The following is a 20,019-nucleotide window of genomic DNA, read 5'->3' on the forward strand; positions in this document are numbered from 1 at the left end:
CATCTATAATATAGAGCTGGATTCAAGTCTTGCCCCTGATGCACATTGGCTGTGTGATTCTGAGAAAGTCCCTTAACCTCTCAGTGTTCCCAAAATATTCAACACTGAAAGCTGCAGGAAAGAGGCAGATCTGATTTGTAAGAGTTCCTCAACAGAAATGTTGTGTGCCCATGAAATCACAGATCTATTAGTATTAGCAGTGTATAAATGGAGGTTTAGTGAGATTGCAGTTTGAAGAAAACTGTCTTCAAATTTTAGCTAGTTGTATGTTCTTGGACAGTTCAAGAGTCTCCTTTCAGCTTAACTTTTTTCTTCTTTAAGTTAGGGACAATAACACCTATCCAGGGCTGCTATTGTGAGGAAAGGAGTTTCATCAGCCCTACTACACAAATGTGAGTTGTTGCTGTTAGTGAGATCTTCTGAGTGATCCCCAAGCAGAGAATAATCAGGGTGTGTGAGTGGTGGATGGTAAGCATTATCATTCACTTCTATTAGCCTTTCTTAGGTAGGAATAATCTCTCCTGGTTGTTAGGAAGGAGGGAGGGAGGGAGGGAAGGAAAAAGAGAGGGAGAGAGGAAGAGAGAAAGAGAAAGGGAGGGAGGAAGGGAAAGAGGGAGGAGAGGAAGAAGAGAAGGAAAGGGAAGGAGAGGGAGAGGGAGAGAAAGGGGGAGGCAAAGATGGGAGGCGGGAGGGAGGGGGAAGGGGAGAGAGAGAGAGAAGAAAGAAGAAAAGAGAAGGAAGGAAGGAAGAAAAGAGAAGGGAGGGAGGGAGGGAGGAAGGAAGGGAGGGAGGGAGGGAGGAAGGAAGGGAGGGAGGGAGGAAGGAAGGGAGGAAGGAAGAGAGGGAGGAAGGGAGGAAAGAAGAGAGGGAGGGAGAGAGGGAGAAAGGGAGGGAAGGAGGAAAGAAGAGAGGGAGGCAGAGAAGGGGGAAGAAAGGAGACAAGGGAGGAAGAAAGAAAAGGAGGGAGGGTGAGAGGAAGGAAAGAAGGAAGGAAGGAAGAGAGAGAGAAAGAAAGAGGAAAAAGAAGAGAAAGAGAAAGAAAGAGAGAGAGAGAAAGTAAGAACAGAGGGAGGCAGAGAAGGTGGAAGAAAGGAAACAAGGGAGGAAGAAAGAAAAGGAGGGAGGGTGGGAGGAAGGAAGGAAGGAAGGAAAGAAGAAAGAAAGAAAGAGAGAAAGAAAGGAAAAAGAAAGAAAGAAAGCGAACAGAGGGAGGCAGAGAAGGTGGAAGAAGGAAATAAGGAAGGAAGGAAGAAAAGAAGGGAGGGTGGGAGGAAGGAAGGGGGAAAGGAATTTATTAAGTACTTACTTTGTGCAGGCACTGTGCTAAGTGCTTTACAAATATTATCTTGCAGCTAAACAGCACAGTGAATAGTGATGGACTTAAAGTCAGGAAGATCTACATTCAAATATAGCATCAGGCCCTTAGCTGTCTGACCCCGGGAAGGTCACAGAGTTGTTGAGGGGAGCCACTGAGATAACATGTGTAAAGCACTTTGCAAACCTTCAAGTGCTCAGTAAATGCTGGCTGTTATTATTCCATGCCGTTGGCATCTGGGACTCCTAAAACTGAAGTCACCCTGCTGGGTCCCAGTTTCCTCATTTGTACAATAGGAATACCATGGGAAATATAATCACAGAATTTAAAAATGGAAGGGAGCGTAAAGATTATCTCGACCAGCCAAAAAGAGTGGCTTGGCCAAGGTCACACAGGTGCCATGTAGTAGAGTCAATATTCAAACCCCAAATTCTCCTAATCATGGATCTAGGGTCAGAATGGACCAGCTAGTCCAACTCCCTCACTTTTACAGATGAGTAAACAGACCAAGTGACTCATGCAAAGTCACACAGGTAGTAAATATCAGAGGTAGGTTGAAACCAGGTCTTCTCATTCCAGAGCCATTCCTCTTTCCATTGTATCTCCACGGCCATCTGCTTTCTGGATATAATATACTAGATTCTACTGATTCCCCGGGGATCTGCCAAAGTCAGTGTATAGAGTGAGGCAATTGGATTCTGTTATGGAGATGTCTCTACTTAACCATGACTTCGTAAAGTAGAAAATGAATCTGGAATCTTGACCGTGTCTGAGCCTCAAATGAGAGCTCACCAGGGGAATTGTTGTCAATAGAGATGGCCCAGTCTCATCAAGCGCCATTTCCCTATTGGGACTGATCTGGCAACTTTGCCCCAAAAGAGGTAGGGCAATCAGGGAGAAGGGAATGACTTAAATAAGCCCTGCCATGGGAGAGCCAACCTCAAGGTTCATCCAGATGTCTTCTCCCATGAGTGACTGGCACCTTCTCCCACCTCAACAGAAGTGGAGAAATATATCCTCCCCCAGCACTCCAGGTTAGCCTCCATTACACAAAGACAGCATGATGACATAGAAATAGAGACCAGGGTCTAGAACTGGAGACAACATCAGAAGTTATCTAGTCCCCCTAAGTTTGCAGATGAAGCAAGTGAGACCCACCTCTAATCCAACAACTTCATTATTAAAGAAAAGAGCATGGTGGAAGTCCACCAATAGGAAGAAATGAGGGGCAGATTGAGACTAGAACACATCTTTATATCCTCATACTTCTCACCACACCATCTCCTTGCAAAGGATCTTTTTAGAACCACTTTCAAATATTGACTGCTGGCTTAAGTTGGCAATTTTTGTTTTGTGTTGTTGTGGTTTGGGGGGGATGGAGAGGAGGAAGGAAACCACTTCTTCAAGAAACAACAGGTACTCTCATCATACAGAGATCCAAATGTTTATTACTGTGAGTAAAAGTGTTTAAAGAAGGGTATTTTTAAGGAGCCTATAATAATACTTAGCGTCCATCATTGTATTGCAGCTTAAAAGTGCCATATAAATGTTAATGAAGGAATCCTCACAACAATCCTGTGAGGTAGATAACTATTATTTATCCCCATTTTACAGATGGGAAAACTGAAGCCCCAGGCATGAACAGGGGCCAGGATCCAAAATGGCGGTCACTATCTGTGCAGAGATGGGACATCTATCTCCTCCATCCTAACCTCAAGGGAGGAAGAGATGAACTCATTTGGCATGGGGGAGGCCATATGCAGGTTGGAGGAAGGGAGGAGGCTCAGGGCTCTGCTCCAAGAGATGTCCTTGGGGGTTGGGTGCACAGGATGAAGCAGACCTCACCCTTGATGGACTTGTAGTCTCCAAGGGCAGTGTCTGCCATGTGTCTCCAAAGGCAAGCCCAAAGCAAGAGCTACCTGTGATGTTTTTGCATGAAAATAACCAAGCTGACAAGATAACAACTTTCCTATTACGAAAAAGACTTTCATTCTTTTAATTATATGCTCAGCTGGGGCCCGACTCCCCACTGTGAAAGTAAATGACAATTTGATAGGGGTCACCTGGGGCTGAATGGTAGGGAAACAGGCCTACTGGATGGGTGGAGGTGGCAGGTGTGCAGAGGAACGCCAGGTTTGGGGGTTAATTACACTCTCTGTGAAGCAGTCTGTTTTCCCAGAAGAGCTTTACCCCCAAATCCCACCTAATCAGATGACCAAACCTGGAAAGGTATGAGACTTGGAGACCCTGTGCCTCCTTACTATGTGACCCCCTTCTCTGGTGCCAAGATCACAGGGGACACTGTGAATCAATGGGTAGCCCCAAGAGTAAATTCTAGAATTCCCTGCTTCCCTAGTCACCCAATTAACTCCCTTTTCCTCTAAAGGGCAGGGACTGGAATGAGTTCCCAAATCCCAAGAGGAAAGATCAGGAATACAAAAAGAACAGGACACCAATGACCTCAATCAATTCCTGTTCATCACTAGGTAGAAAAAAAAAATTAGGGACAAACACACAGAAACATATGGTGTTCATGGACAATGGACAAATGAAGAAACGAGGCAAAAGGGCGATGGAGACATAAACATGTAAAGGAATACAGATGGTATAGTGGTGGAAGAAGCAATGGATTTGGAATCAGCAGACCTGGGTTCAAATTCTCCTGGATCCTGGAAAATCATTTCTCTCTGAACTTGTGTATTCCATCTTTCATTGGGATTGTATTAGACCAAACAGAAAGGGATAGCCATTAAATTGTACCTAAGGATTCTTGCAGGAGTATAATGACTTAGAAAACCACATGATAACATTATTTATGTTCTACTGTATTTTTATTGATTTTTAAGTGTTTCCAATTACATTTGAATCTGGTTCACACCCCAGGTTCCAGTCAGCTCTAAATCCTATGCTCCCACACACAAACAATACACAGAGCCATATATGGAAGCAGACCCAACTACAGAGGCACATCAACTATTTGACACTCAATCCTCTAGGAATCACAGGATTTAAGATAGAAGAAAGCTGAGAGATTATCTAATCCAGTTCTTTACCTGGGGTCCATGAACTTGCATTTTAAAATATAATTTATATAGTTTTTCCAAGTAATTTTTTATTCTTGGCAATCTGATGTTTCATACTGTATGCATTTAAAAACTTTATTCTGAGAAGGGTCCAGTCCTTACCAGTTTACCAAAGGAAACCATGATACAAAAAATGGTTAGAAGATTCCCAAATGAAGAAACTGAGACCCAGAGAAGTTAATTGGGCTGGTTCGAGGAAGGTAAGTTACACAAGAATTAAGCAGCAGAGTCAGGATTCAAATTCAAGATTCTTTCATTGCGTCATATACACTCTCTCAAAGGAGACCTTCCTAGCTTGGGAAGCAATGGGTATGAGAGGCTGGGAGATCTGGCTAAATTGGGGAGAGAAGAACATACAGAATTTAGAAATTTTACCTTATTGACTCCTGAATGCCTCTTTCTACCTGTCGCCTCAGAGAAGGAAAGGCAAAAGGGGACAGGAGAGGATGAGAGAAAAGAAAACCTACTTTTTCTCAATTTGTTCTGGGTGGTTTCCCCTTTCAGTCATGAACAATGCACTCCCCAATCCATCAAGCCACTGGTGATTTGGGGGATGCAGCTGCTTGGTAATGACTAGGTGGAAGAACCCAAAAGTGGATTGGTTGAATGTTCTGTTTTTTTTTATTGAATATTTTGGTGTCTTGTGGGAAAGTCCTCTAAGAAAATGTTGGCAAAAGCTGGAGGCATATATATCCTCAAACCCACTGCATCATTAAAACAGGATTCTGAGGTAACCACTGTCTGTGGGAGGCAATTGGTGTGTGTGTATGTTTGTGTGTGTGTCTGGTTGACAATGTCCAAGCCCGCTGATTTGGGCTGATCCAATCCATTGTGACAGTCCCACAATGTGGGGATTTCAGGGCCAATACATCCAATGCCTTTGCTAATCACAGGGCCACAATTGACTGATCCAGGCCACAAGAGAGAGGGAGCTTAAATTTGTTGGAGTTGGCTTTTTTTTTCTTCCTCCAAATGGGTTCAGAGAGTATCCTATTAATACCAATCACGCCCTTGAACCATGTGACTGAAGGATCTTTTGCATACTTGGCAGATTGGATCCCAAGAGGGGATTTGTGTGATATAAGGGGAAGAGACTCAGATGTGCTCTGAGCCCCAGCCTCCTCCATCCCAAGGTCTCACCAGCCTTCCTCTGATAAACAGGATGAGATGGCTGCCTGGTTTGAGAAGTAGAACAGGTTATAGCATGATACAGGCAAACATAGTATAAATAAAATATTCATATAAAAATAGTCTCTTACAAAATATACTCTCTTATCCTATGGGTCATTTTCCAAAAGATGGAAATTGTCTGGAGTTAATTTCTGTTTCTCTATATAGGCATCTCAGATTCAATTTTTAGGATGGATAGCCTTACTTGGAAGGGATAGTGGGAAAGAGGGTATAGGTATGTCCTGATAAAGATCTCAAGATCAATGCCAACTTGGGTTTCCAGACAACTAGCAGCAAACAGCAAAAAATATATATATATGTAAAAAGATGCCTGCTTTTATACTTAAACATCTAGGACTGCAAGGAATAACTTGCGAAATCAACTAGTAGAAATATCTGCATAAAGAATAACTATGTACAATTCCAATTGTTCCTTGCCCAGTTGACAAAATCATTCCACAAAGAAAGCAAGGAACTTACTTTGATTGCAGAATCTTTTCCAGTAGTGGTAGAGTTCTTTTAATTAAATAAATTAATATTATTTTTTATCTGAATAAATTGTTAAATATTGCTATTAGCAAGCCCAGGAGCCTGATGTCCCTGCTTTAAAAAAAAAATGGCAACTCAAAGAAAGGCCATCTCATTTCTAGCCATAATACAGCAGCAGGAGCAATAGCAGGATTTGCTGAAGTGACTGGAGTGAGATGAAAACCAGCCTGGAGTTTCCTGAAGCATCTCCATGAGTGCTGGGGCTGGGGGTAGCACTCTGCAGGAATAATCACACTGGGGTACTGATTGCGGGTGCAAAGATTTTCTCATACTTCCAGTGCTTCTTGCCGTGTTTGATTCCTGGGGAACAAACAGTCACTGTGCAGAATGAACCATTTGTTCCCAGGGGAGGCTGACCCCTTGAGTTCTGGGGGCCTGGTCTGGCATAACCTGGTGGTCTGCCTAAGGCCACGTGGGCCCACAGTGACTCCAGTGACTTAGTGGCTGAGTGTACTTAGGGGAGGGGCTCTCTGCTCTTTTCGGGGATCTAACAGGGAAGTCCCAGCTTCCCCTTCAGAAGCTAGGAAAAAACCCGCACTCAAAGCTGATCTTTTGGAAGAAGCCGGTAGATCTTGGCGGCAACCCGGCAAAGGTCGGGCTAGATCACGTACAAACATCTTCCTCAGTTTTTCCTTTTTTCCCTCCTTTTTCCTTTCTCAGTGCGCAGTGGGATGGCGAGGGGCAGAATGGAAGGATGGCTCAGCAGCTGCGTCCCCTCCCCCTTTGTGTCCACATCCCCCTGACCCCCCCCCAGTCCCCCAGTATCTGCGCAGCCCTCCCAGCTCACTTACACGTGTACACTTCTGTTCGTTCACTACACGTGTTACACTTGACGTAACAACACCAGTGAAATTTGCAATTACACTGCCACACGCGGGCGTACTGGTGGGTGTTGTAGCCGCGGCCGCAGCACATGAGGTCGCAGCCGCTGGCCTGGGGGGCCGTCTTGTTGCACATGCGGCCCTGGGTCCCCACGCTGCCGGTGGTCGGGTCTTCCTCGCAGTAGTTGGGCGACTTCTCGATGTACACCAGATCCGTGTCCATGGGCTTGCGGTAGGACAGGGGTTTCTTGATCTTGAGAAAGGTGGGCCTCTTGTTGCGGCTGGCCCGCACGGGCTCCACGTGCACAGCCTCGTTGTACTTGTCCTTCAGGATGTAGCCCAGCTCGCGGAACTTGGGGAGCGTGGTCCAGCAGGTTTTAGTGGTGCACGAGCCAGAGACTCCGTGGCATTTACACTCCAGCTTCATATTTTCCTCCAGTATCTGTAGCAAGAGAAAGGAGAAGGAGAGAGATAGGGAGAAGAAAAGGGAGAGAGAAAGGAGAGAGAGGGATGGAGAGGGGGAAAGGAGGAGGAGGGAGGAAGAAAAGAGAGGAAGGGAGAGGGGAAAGAAGGAAGAGCAGAGAAAGGAGAGAAGGAAGGATGGAGTGGAAGAAGGAAGAGTAGAGAGGAAGAAGAAAGGAGGGAGAAAGAGGGGAGGGAGACAGGCAGAGACAGAGAAATACAGACAGAAACAGAGAGATGGAGACAGAAAGAGAGGGAGAGGAAGAGGGAGAGGGAGAGGGAGAAAGGAGAGGGGGAGAGGGAGAGAGAGAGAGAGAGAGAGAGAGAGAGAGAGAGAGAGAGAGAGAGAGAGAGAGAGAGAGAACACGAACACGAACACAAGAACATAACAGAGTCATTTAAATGAAGCCACAGGACCAGACCCTCCTCCCACACCTGCAATCATTCCCTGCCCTTCCTCTTTATGGGGACTTTTCTCCATCTTTCCTAAATTTATTCTAGAGCACAGATTATAAGTATGAAAGCTCAGAGGAGTATAGCATGTTAAACCTTGGAACAGAAAATATAAGAGTAGCAAGAGACCCAAGAATGAAATTGTTAGGGTTAGCAAGGCCCTAAGGGGAAGGGAGAAGAGGGGAGGGGAGGGGAAGGTCAATTATCTAAAACAATCCACTTGTTTTACGAAGAAACTGAGGCATAAAGTCATCAAAGTGACAAATCTGGGTTCCACAGCTAGTTGGTAACAAGGTTGGCTCCCAGGAGAAATCGAGTTCAGTTGCATACTGTTTTTGGATGCTGTCAGAGAAATTTTTGTCTAGAAAAGACTTACATATATCAATTAATCCATTACTCTTCCCCTAAACAGAAATAAACTGAAACCTTCCTACATATCTTATTTTCAGACATTTTCTGTAAAACTTTCAAAATAGTGGAATCCTTGGCTAAACAGAGACAGGCAGACTGTCAATAAATATTAAATATTAAGTGCTTACCATATACCCAGGATACCAAAAAAGGGTAAAAGACAGTCCCTGTCCTTGAAAAGATTATAGCACTATAGAATCATAAGATTTCAAACCAGAGGATACTTGTCATATCATCTAGTCCAAGGATTTTTAACCTATTGATTGAAAACCTATCTTAATTTCTTTAAAAAATTATGTTGATGAGTGAATTTCAATACATCAAATGTCCTTTGTTATCCTGTATATTTAGTTTATGCATTTAAAATGTTATTCTAATAAAGGGTCCATAAGCTTCCCTAGATTGCCAAAGTAATACATAAAGCAAAAACGATGAAGAATCCCTTCTATGGTTCAATCTTTCCTTTTTACAGATAAGGAAAATGAAGCCCACAGAGGGGAGGATATTTGAACCAATTCCAAAGAGCCAAACCTGGAGTTCTTTCCACTAGACCATGCCATATGGATTCTTTTCCCACCCAAATATCCAACACCAAATCACAATAGTAGTTGTTGAATCATTTCAGTCACATCCAATTTTTCATGACCCCATTTGGGGCTTTTTTGACAAAGATACTGGAGTGGTTTGCCATTGCCTTCTCCAGTTCATTTTGCTGAGGAGGAAAATGAGGCAAATAGGGTTAAGTGACTTGCTCAGGGTCACACAGCAAGGAAATTATCTTTCTGATACAAGGCCCATCACTCTAGTCGTCTTAATTAAATGGAATGGTCAGGAAATGAATATTCTGGCTCATTTGGATAACCAGAGAACCCTTTTTTAGCTCAACACTTGTTGAAAATTCTTGTAAAAATGTCTGATCCCAGTGTCCCTAATTTCATCAGTAAAGTCTAACCGTATGTGACTTTGTTAACTAAGGATATTGTAGCCCCCTAGGGCCATTGATGTGAAGATGAGAAATACAGAATCAAAGTCATAGGTGAAAAGGATCTCAGCATCCACCAACTATAATGCATACAGAAAAAGGAATTCCCCCCACAAGACACCCAAGAAGCAATTATCCAGCCTTTGCTCACAGATCTCCAACATCTGGAATCACCTCCTCCTCTTCTCCTTCCCCCTCTAGGGGTGGGCCATTCCATTTGGAGACAACTCTAATTGTTGGTTAGGAAATTTTACCTCTTTGCCTGTGACCTTTCCCCCAGTGTAATTCTCCAAAGCCAATCTAAGGCATTCCATGGATGAAAATAAGTCAATTCAAGTCAACAAACATTTATTAAGCACCTGTGTATGTGCCAAGCATTCTGCTATTATATGCACATTAATGTTGTCCATTTCTTTTCTTGCAACCTGGCATTCCTCTTAATAGTGGGAATCAAAGCGAGAATCTACTTCATTAAAGATGCTGGCAAATTTGGTTCTGACTAATTGGAATTTAGTTAGTACAGCATAGTGGATTTAGGAGTGATCTCCTACTTGACAAATCTGGTTTTTTTCTCAGTGCTAATCTCTGTCTACCTTCTTGCTACATTTCACCCTTCCTCTCTCCTGAATAATGTCTTTTTTCAAGTATCCTGTAAAATGACTCTCTCCTGCTTTACTTTTGCTACCTGTGGACCTGCTCCCTCTCAGTCATCTTCTAGGATTGTTCATCATACACTTCACCCATGCTACCTGTGGGTATTCCCCAAGCTTTCTCTTCCTACTCTATTCTTTCTCATAAACTCCCATGGATTTAACTATGGTCTTTATGTATCTTTATGACTCCAAAATCCACATATCCAGCTTCTGGCTCTATGTTTCAGCTTCAGTTCACTATCAATTAAGTATCTAGTAGAAATTTCAAGCGGGACATCCAACCTAAACTCAACATGTCCAATGAGGAACTTGTAACTTTTCCCCCAATCCCCTTCAATCTAATCCTTCTAAATTTACCTGTTTCTGTGGAAAGCACCACTTTTCTTCCAGTTTCCCGGATTCAGAGTGATCTAGTCATAATCCTGTACTCCTGACTTTCACCCTCACTTCACCTATCCAATCAGTTGCCAAATTTTGACATTTCTCTCCTAACCACATCTCACATCCAGCTGCATCTTTCTATTCACTCAGCTACCACCTAAATTCAAGCCCTTTCACCTAGATTATTACAACATCCCTCCTAACTGGTCTCCCTGCTTCAAATCTTTCCCCACTCCAGTTCAGCCTACACAATGCTATGAAAATAATTTTCCATAAGCATGGATCTGACCACGTAATTCCTGTATTCAATCCACTCGACTGGCTTCCTATTGTCTCTAGGATCAAATGTAAAATGTTCTGTTCAGCCCTACCCAATCTAGCCCCAAACTATCTTTCTAGATTTCTTGGAAATCTGGAAAACTGACCTGATGACCTTTTCTCTGTTCCTCAAACATGACATTCAACCTCTCATCTCGATATCTTTGCACTATCTCACATGCCTGAAATGTACCTCTTCTTTAATCTTAGCTTCATAGAATCCCTTTCTTCCTTTAAAACAAACCTTAAGCTAGCACCATTGTCTGTGTGAACATGCCTTTCCTGATCCCCTTACTAATTAATGCCTTTCCTTCTAAACTACCTTGCATTTTAATGACTTTGTATATTGTAGAGGACCAGAATTCTGGAGAAGTATACTTGAAACAAGGTATTAAATCAGTGGAATTGATGAGATGATGGTGCTCTAGTTCACATATATACTTAGTACTTAGTATGGTGATGCAATGATTCTCTAGTTCACACATAATCAGTGTGCTGTAATGATATAATTACAATAAGGTATATAAGGGCTAAGAAGGACTGGAAGAGAGACATTCCATTTTTAACCATCCTCCTGGTGGCTGTCTTGCCTTCATCACTTCTCCACCTAAAGACCAAGGTCCATCCAAAGGACCTCCAGAAACCTAGTCCAAACATTATAGCATATTTTTATATTTGTTAACTTAATGCTTGTACTATACATATAGTTACAACACATATATATGTATATACATATACTCAAACCCATCTATCTAAACATGTAAACCTATGCAAGCATATATATGTTTATGTATGCTTATATACATACATATATACACACAAGCATACACATCCACTTATTTCCTTCCCAATTAGAATATGTCTTTTAATGATAGGTATTATTTTATTCTTTGAACTTATTCTAGCATAGTGTTTAGTACATAGTAGGTACTTAATGAATATCTGTTATTGCTTGATTGCAATATTTCAGGAAAAAAACTGTAATTTCATCAGTATGGCCATTGCCTCCACTGATGCAGATCACAATCCCTCTTGCTACCAGACTCTTTGTGAGTTACTGTAGCCTAAATAAATCCATCACTTAATGAGTGTCCTTTTTCTGATGATAATATTGGTATTTAGGGATACTGGGGTCCTCATCTAATTTTGTGCCTGAGAATATACTATGGCCCAAAGAAATAATGACTTGCCCATCATCATAATAATAATTATTTAAATAATAAAATCTTTATTCCAATCAAGGTCTCCAACTCCACTTCTTTCTCCTTTTCCACTTTCTTCTTCCAGATATAAGCTGGGTTTGATCATAGGTTCACAAATCAAAAAAGCTGGAGGAGGCCTTAGAGGCCATCAGATCCATCTCCCTCTTTTGCAGATGGGAAAAGTCAGGATCAAGGGGGCTGAGCAGCTGGCCCAAGGACAGGTCAGAGGTATCAGAGGGAAGACAATCCAGGTTCCCAGGCTTTTCCCTCTACTATACTTCCTGCTTCAGCCTATGGAGTGCACAAGTGGTAGTACAGTCACACACCTCATAGGTTTGTGCATACTGGCACAAGCTTCAAGAACCCAGGGTCATCTCCACTTTGGGGAGACTAGATTAGAGGTATCAGATATAGTGCATACCTCATGGTGCTATTCAATTCAACCCCACAAGTGGTTACTAATAATCTAATATGTACAAAGTATTTTTGCACTGTAACATTGTAACACTGGGTGTTAGAGATACAGAAACACAGAAACCATCTACCTTAGAAACAAACAAAAATAATCCTTGCAGTCAAAGGGCTTACTTACATCCCTTTATTTTGGGAATCAAGTAAGATAAGGTTCCAAATTTGTCGTGGAAATGTGAACTGTTGTTTTTACTGAGTTAAGGATTTCAACAGTCCAACTTCAGATAATGTTTTCATCTCACATGACCCTTGGTTTGGACCTATCTTATGTCTGTATCTTTTGGAATATTTAACCTGGTTCACAGTACTATCTATGGCATGTCTTATTGATTTTTGCATTCCTGGACAGAGTTAGAAAAGGACTTGACACAGTTAGTGACACATCAAATAAAGATTCCTCTTCCCGAATTAAAATCCATCCTTAGACCTTACTGACTGTGTGACTCTGAGCAAGTCACTTAACTCTGTTTGCCTCAGTTTCTTCATCTGTAAAATGAGCCAGAGATGGAAATGGCAAACTACTTCAGTGTCTGACCCCCGATGGAGTCATGAAAAGCTGGACATGACTGAAAACAACTAGAGAACAATAACATAATAAATATCTGTTGAATCCAGCATCCTCAACTAATTTCTGTTAAATTAAATAGTGTATTGTTTTGTATTAAGTGAAAGACAGAAGGGCACAATATGGATAAAGAGCTGACTTAGGAAGAGATCTTAGGCTTCAGATCTTCTCTGTGGTACACACAGATTATATGGGACACTGGGTAAATCATACAACTTTTCAGTGCCACCCCAAGCAACTCTCCAAGATTCTTAATTGCAGAGAACATGTCAATCTGCATTGATAGATGGTGATACAATCATTCCATCAAAGAAAACAAAAGTCTGGGTTTTTTTAAGTGTTGTTATTGTGTATATGCCATAATCCCTTAACAGATTTTAAGCTCTATGAGGGCAGGAATAATATTCCAAAGTTATGTCTCTGTCAAACCAAATGAAATCCTCATGAAAACTCATTCTCAGTCTTCATTCTGAATAAGTTACAAGGGTGCTTTATGTGAATGATTCTGCTGGCAGGAACAGAACAGTGGGCTCCTGGAAGAAGAAACTCCCTTTTACAAGGGCCTACTCCCTCTTCTGCATTTTCTCTGAAATGTACAGTATTAAAGCTGCCTGAGGAGCCAAAAGAATAAATAAGTTCCCCATCATTTCAGAGTAGATCTATTTCAGAAGTGAGACTTGAATCTGGCTCTTTCTGGCTTCCAGGAGATTTCTCCATCCACTGTGCCATGCTGATTCTCAAATTTCATTCTTGGTAAACAGTAAAGATCAGTGGTTTAATGATACCTATAAAAAGATGGATTGCCTAAGCCTACTTATGAACTGTTAATTCTTGGATCCTAATCTGCAAGTCTGTTTTAACATATCTTCATACACACACTTTAGAATTTTTGTATTTTATCACCTGCATGATGATCACTTGCACTTTTACTCCTTAAACACTTGTCTTCTACCAGGGTCTTTGCCTGGTGTCCCAGAAGGTTGGAGCTGATGTTGGACTTGAAGGGTGAGCTCCATCCCCTCCCCACCCCAACAAGTCAGCCTCCTCCTTTTGTTATCATGATTAGCAAGCATGCAGTGGGCATTTCAGAGAAAACAGAGTGATGGGTACTATAATCACATTAGCTTCAGCAGTCCTAATCTTACAAACTATGCTTTGGGGAAACCTCAGTGGTCTCATTGGTTTGACATTAAACTGGATGTAATCTAGGCCAGACCCAGGGCTGGTCACTGGGCAGGATCCTCCTCAAGGCCTCCTTTGAATCAAAGGAGCAAAGGAGGCTGGTAGGTCCAAAAAAAATCTCATGCTAAGCCATGTTCTGTCTTTGGGATCCTCCTCCCCCCCAACAAACAAACAAACAACAACAACAACCAAAAAAACACAGGCCCTGCTCAGATAAAAAAAAAAAATATATGGAGTTTCTGTGATGGATTTGATTCTTTTCAACAATAGGTGTTTCAGGCCATTTCCAATAAACTTGTGATGGAGAGAGCCATCTGCATGCAGAGAGGGAACCACAGGGACTGAATATGGATCACAGCAAGGAATTTTCATCTTTGTTGTTATTGTTGTTTGCTTGCTATTTTTTCTTTCTCGTTTTTTCCTCTTTTGAACAGATTTTTCTTGTGCAGTATGATAAATGTGGAAATATGTTTAAAAGAAATACAAATGTTTAACCTTATTGTCTAGGGGAAGGAGGAAGAAAAATTTGGAAAACAGGGTTTTGCAAAACTATTTTTGCATGTATTTTGAAAAATGAAAAAATATTATTTTTAAAAAAGGAAAAAATATGTAGTTTCTGGGCTCAGTGATATGCTGGTGCTGCTCTCTCCACTCACTGTCTACTTCATCGAAAATAAAAGGCATTGAAGTGAAGCCGAAAGCCCATCACACTTGGGAAGGGAAAGAAATTAATTTAAGTCCAAGCAAGTAAATGTGGCTTCTGTTAAGTCACTTTTGTCTGAACCCAATTTCCTCATTCAAACAATGGGGACAATAATCCTTGTACTTCCTATCTCTGAGGATGACTGTGGTCAAGTGAAGAGTGCCCATGAGAACCCTTAGTAACTGTAAGGCAAATTAGGGTGATAGGGATGGGGATGGGGATGGTTAATGGGTCATGGGTCATGAGTGATGGCGATGATGGTGATGGCTGATGATAGTGATGATGGTGATGATGCTAATCTTTTCTAGCAAAACCCATGTCAACTACATGGGCAACAACTCCTCCTCAAAAAAATATGCCACAATTGTAAATAATTTAAAGCAAGTTGCCTGAAGGATAATGAGGGGAATTGATTTGCTCAATGTCACCCCGAAATAAATCTGCGTTTCTGTTGAAACCCAGCTCTTAGCAAGGCACCTGGCTCTCAGTGAACAGCTGGACTTGTGCATGGTATCAGCGGCAGGATCTGGACCAAGGTTGTGCCAACTAAAAGCGTATCTCTCCAGCTTCCACACCACACTGCCTTTTTCCTTTGTAGAGCTCTTGGGTTCAGACAAAGGGTTGGCATAATATCAAATTATTTCTTTTCTTACTATTGTTAATGGAGCCCACACCTGTTGTTCAATCTCCTTGCTTTGCCCCCTCTTCTAACACTGGGTATGGAGTGAAAGAGCAATGGATGTGGAGTTATAAAGCCTGGATTCAGATCTCAGTTCTAGTACCTACTACTTGGATGACCTTAGTTAGTCATCATCATCATCTAGCATTTCTTTTAGAGCTTTAAAGTTTTATATGGTAATTCATTTGATCCTGTCAACAAAAGTTTAAAAAAAATCAGCCCCTGCTCTCACAAACTAGTAGAGGAAACAATTTGCAAACAGCTCCTGAGAGGGAGGTGCTATTATAATTTTCTTTCTACAGATAGGTAAGTGAAGAACAGAGAGGATTATACAGCTGCTAAATATCAAGTGACAATCTCTCACTTCAGTTTCTTCATCTGTAAAATGAGGAGGCTGAAATAAAGTACCTCTAAGAGACTGAAATAAATTACTTCCTTGCAGCTCTATTATTCAAATCCTTGCTCTTCCCCCTTAACGTCTGTGTTACTTTGGATAAGTCATTTCTCTTGGCTGGGCACTTCTCTTGGGTAATGATCCTTACCTGGACATCTGCTTTCTAATCACCTTCCTCCTTGCCTGAACTTGGGACATAATGCCATATTCTGGTCTTTAGTAAAAGGATGAGCCTCCCCACCACTCCGCCCCCTGGCTCACAGGCTTGGTCCTACAGCTGGCCTGCTTTGGGGTGTTTAAATTTATCTGGCCCTCTTTTCCTCATTCCTGCTCACTTTGGCCCAGTTCTTGGCCCCATCCAAGTCTACTACCTGAGATGAACAGGTTTGATCTCTTTGATCTCATCCCCCACTCTCAGAGCTGATTCATTCATATAGGATGAAAAACCCACAGAAATTCTTGGAGGATCAAAAAGAGAGCATGAGGGTCTTGGAGCCAGAAGATCAAAATTCTCGTTCCATCTCTGCTATTCACTGCCTGTCCTTGGAAGTGACTTTACCACTCTAAGTTTCAGTTTTACCATCTTTCTAGATAACTCAAGGTCCCTTTCAGCTCTGAAAAATTCCATGACTACAAACACTTAATAGTATCCCTGAACTCAGCTCCCCACCTCTCTGGCCACTTCTGTCCAGTGTCAGGAACACAGGAAGTGGAAGGAGGGAGTTTTCACACCCTTGGAAGGAAGAAGGAAACTGTCCTCCCCTTGACATTTCACCTAGGGAGTACCAACAATATACCAAAGCGAGCCCCAGGCATCCTCCACTTAGAGAGTTGAGGAGGGGCCTTGAGAAACATTTGGCTGCAAGATGACTTCCTGGCTCATCCCCAGAATAGATACTATCACACTTGGGTTGGTTTGTTCTTTTTTTCTCAAGAGCCAATCTTTTAAAATCCAACCAATTCCAAATGAGAAATATAAGTGGTCCTGCATTTAAAGAGGCAGGGGAATATTACCAGCTTGGAGTGCATCCCTGGATTAGAAAATCCTTTGGAGCACAGAAACCCCTCACTTTCTACAACAGCCATAGGCCTATCAAGTTCTAGGGAAATCAGATTAATGTAAATTAAATTCTGCCTTATAGTGTACATGTATTTTCATTCCAGATTCAGTAACTAGGCTAGTTATGAAATGAGCAGACACTTGAGCTTTAAAATTGTCTTTTCTGCTCACCCCATCCCTGCACCCAACCTCTTTGTCAAAGAGCCAGGTAGTTAACAAGCATTTATTAAACACCTATCACTGCCAGGCTTCCTTCTAAGTTCTAGGGATACAAAGAAAGGTTAAAAAAAACAGCCATTGCTCTTATAGACTAGTAGGGGAGACAACTTGCAAACAACTCTACAAAAAATAAGATATGGGCACAATGAACTCTGAGGGCAGTGCCAGAGGGAAGGAATGGAAATCAAGGAGGACTGTAAGAGGTTTCTCACCAAAAGAAATCCAAAGATCGATCACTTACATTTTCTGGGCATTTTAAGATTCATAAAATGCTTTTTTTCTCAGTGTTGTGAATATTCCTAGCATCTAACCACTTAACAGAAGAGGAAACTGAGGCTAGAGCAATCCAACAACCTATATACTCTCACAGGTAATAGCAGAGTCACAATTTGAGTCCAGGTCTCCCAACTCCCAAGTTCAGCATGCATTCCACTCTAGACCAGTGTTGTTCCTCAAATTGTCCCTAATGCTTCTTAATTTTTCCATTTTCTATTTCCCATTTATCCTATAATATATATATTTGTTTGCATGTTATTAGATTGTGAATTCCTCAAGGGCAGGGACTATGTTTTGCCATTTTTTCTTTCCCCAGCCCTTAGTGTAGAGTGCCTGGCACATAGCAGGCATTTAAATGTTTACTGAATTAAACTGAAAACTTAAGTGCGACTAGAAAAAATCCTTTATTTAAAGGGATTTTGCAGGAAGATCCATGTCTCTGGAGTCAGAGAACCTGGATTCCAAATCTTGCTTCTGATACCAACTGTGCGACTTTAGACAAGTCACAATCTCCCTAGAACTCAGTTTCTTAAAGATCTATAAAATGAGGGGGTCAGATCAAACAGCCTCTGAAGTCATCTCTAGATGTAGAGTTTATGAGCTCATCTGTGAGATGGAGAATCGTTTTCTAAGGTTAATCATCTCCCCCTTAATTTACTGGTTTTATACCTCAGATTACATGTTAAATTGTCTTAAAGCAGAACTCATGTGTTCTTCCTTTGTGAGATTTTTCACTAAAGGATCTGAGTAAGTACAACTGGAGATTTAGAGACCTTAGCAAGCCATGGTGCTGTTTATTTCACACATGAGAAAATTAACTTGCCCCTGGGGTGACACAACTACTAAATGTCACTCGGGATCCCCGCTGCAGACCCAGCTCTTTTCCCACTGCTTTTCCCTGCCTCTTCCCTTCCTCTTCCCTCTTTCCTTTCCTGGGACTACAGCCCAGTGGACAAGACAGCGGCTCAGGCCGCTTCTGTGTGCCACAGGCTCAGAGCAGCAAAACCCTGGGATCAGAAGCTCTGAGTTCAAGTCCCCAACTGGGACAAATTGCCCAACTCCCTAGATCTCAGTCTATGCGATTCAGAAGCAGCCAGGAAAATGCTGCAGGAGTGGGAGCCCTTCTCGTCACCATCCTTCCTGTCCCAGAGCTTCCACAGCACAAAGTGTCGATCCCTCTCCACCCAAAGCTGCATCTCATTCGGGTGCAGGTGTGTTCCTTCTGGACAACTGAGATGAAAGAAAGAGAGGAGGGAAAATTCTTCAGTGAATATTTCAAGTTTTTCTTTCTGGCCACATTCTTCTAGTCACAGTTGCTTGTGCCGAATATTCCCGTCTGACTGAGCTGGGAACGGCACCCATCCCCAAACACCGTCCTTGGAATGCAAGAGAAATTGCCCCGAGTCACACAGCTTTGCTCGGGGTCTGTCTGTCCGGCGTCTGCCGGGGGAATGACGTTGTTTTCGGTTTCAACACCAAGGGAGACTGATACCTCATGGCCCAAATCTGTCCTCTTTGGAAGTTCAAGTTTCATCATGCCAGTAGCCTGCTGGAAAACATTCACTGACTCCGCACCCCACCCCCCACCACCTAGCTGATCAAATCCTAACTAGTCTGTCTGGCATTCAAGGCCCTCTGCAGCCTTGCCCCACCCCACCCACCCAAATGAGGCTCCCACAACTCCCCGCTGTGTACATGCTCCAACCGGATCATCCACCTCAGTGATCCCCAGACACTCCACACTTCTAGCTCCCCCACCCTCTGCTCTGCTCCTTCTTTTTCCGCCTTCCTTTCCACTTAGCCAAATTCAACCCAACTCCTTCAGGAAGTCTTCCTTTTCTAGTCTCCCTCTCCAAGTTCCCTTAGCACTTATGATCCATACCACATACACCCATAATAAGAATAATAATAGCTAACATTTATATGGTGCTTACCATGTGCCAGGTACTGTGCTACACACTTTACAATTATTATCTCATTTGATCCTCACAATAATCCTGGGAGATAAATGCTGTTATCTCTATTTTACAGATAAAGAAACTGAGGCAAATAGGATTAAGTTATTTGTTCAGGGTCAACAACTAAGTTGAGGCTGGATTTGAACCCCCAGCGCTCTATACACCGTACCACATAGCTGTCTATACCAGACAGATGTTGCATTTTTTTTTTTCCTGGCAAGGTAGTTGAGATTAAATGACTTGGCCAGGATCACACAGTTAGTAAATGTTAAGTGTCTGGGGCCATATTTGAACTCAGGTCTTCCTGACTTCAGGGCCCCCAGATATTGCACTTCTTCCAGGATTCTGAGGTGGAGAAAGAGAGCCCTAGATTAGGTCATCTGGGCCAATCATGTCATTTTGTAAATGAGAAACTGAGGCCCAGAGAAAGGAATTATTCATTTTTCCTTTTATAATAATTTTATTATCTTGTATATACAGGTCTTCTAGTCTCAGTGAGATTTTAAGCTGCATAAGGTCTGAGCATTTGTCTTATAACTCTTAAGTGGCCTGGTATGGGGCTGAGGATATAGTGGCTACTCGGCAAAAAGTGAAGGGAAGAAAACTGAGCTGAATTTGAGGCAAGTCTCAGAGGCCCTAGCCGTTGGGGCAGAAAAGCCAGGAAGTTGTGAGGTTTGGGGTACAATTCCTCCTTGCCCAAAGGACTTACAGA

The 20,019-nt window shown here is 42.3% G+C and overlaps 1 protein-coding gene and 1 long non-coding RNA gene across 2 annotated transcripts in view; one reads left to right on the forward strand and one right to left on the reverse strand.

The window, feature by feature from the left end:
* The first annotated feature begins 345 nt into the window (after positions 1 to 345).
* On the forward strand, positions 346 to 4,517 carry LOC116421963. Its single transcript, XR_004232562.1, has 2 exons — positions 346 to 468; positions 2,930 to 4,517. It is a non-coding gene; the product is annotated as an uncharacterized LOC116421963 (long non-coding RNA).
* Positions 4,518 to 6,856: 2,339 nt separating this feature from the next.
* The window catches only part of WNT7A (Wnt family member 7A), an 83,939-nt gene continuing 70,776 nt past the window's right edge, over positions 6,857 to 20,019 (reverse strand). The window contains exon 4 of the mRNA XM_003762513.2: positions 6,857 to 7,380. Coding sequence (XP_003762561.1) covers positions 6,901 to 7,380 — 480 coding nt within the window. The 3' untranslated portion in view covers positions 6,857 to 6,900. The remainder of the gene's footprint in view (positions 7,381 to 20,019) is intronic.

The sequence above is a fragment of the Sarcophilus harrisii genome, chromosome 1 (genome assembly GCF_902635505.1).
Source record: "Sarcophilus harrisii chromosome 1, mSarHar1.11, whole genome shotgun sequence".
Lineage (NCBI taxonomy): Eukaryota > Metazoa > Chordata > Mammalia > Dasyuromorphia > Dasyuridae > Sarcophilus > Sarcophilus harrisii.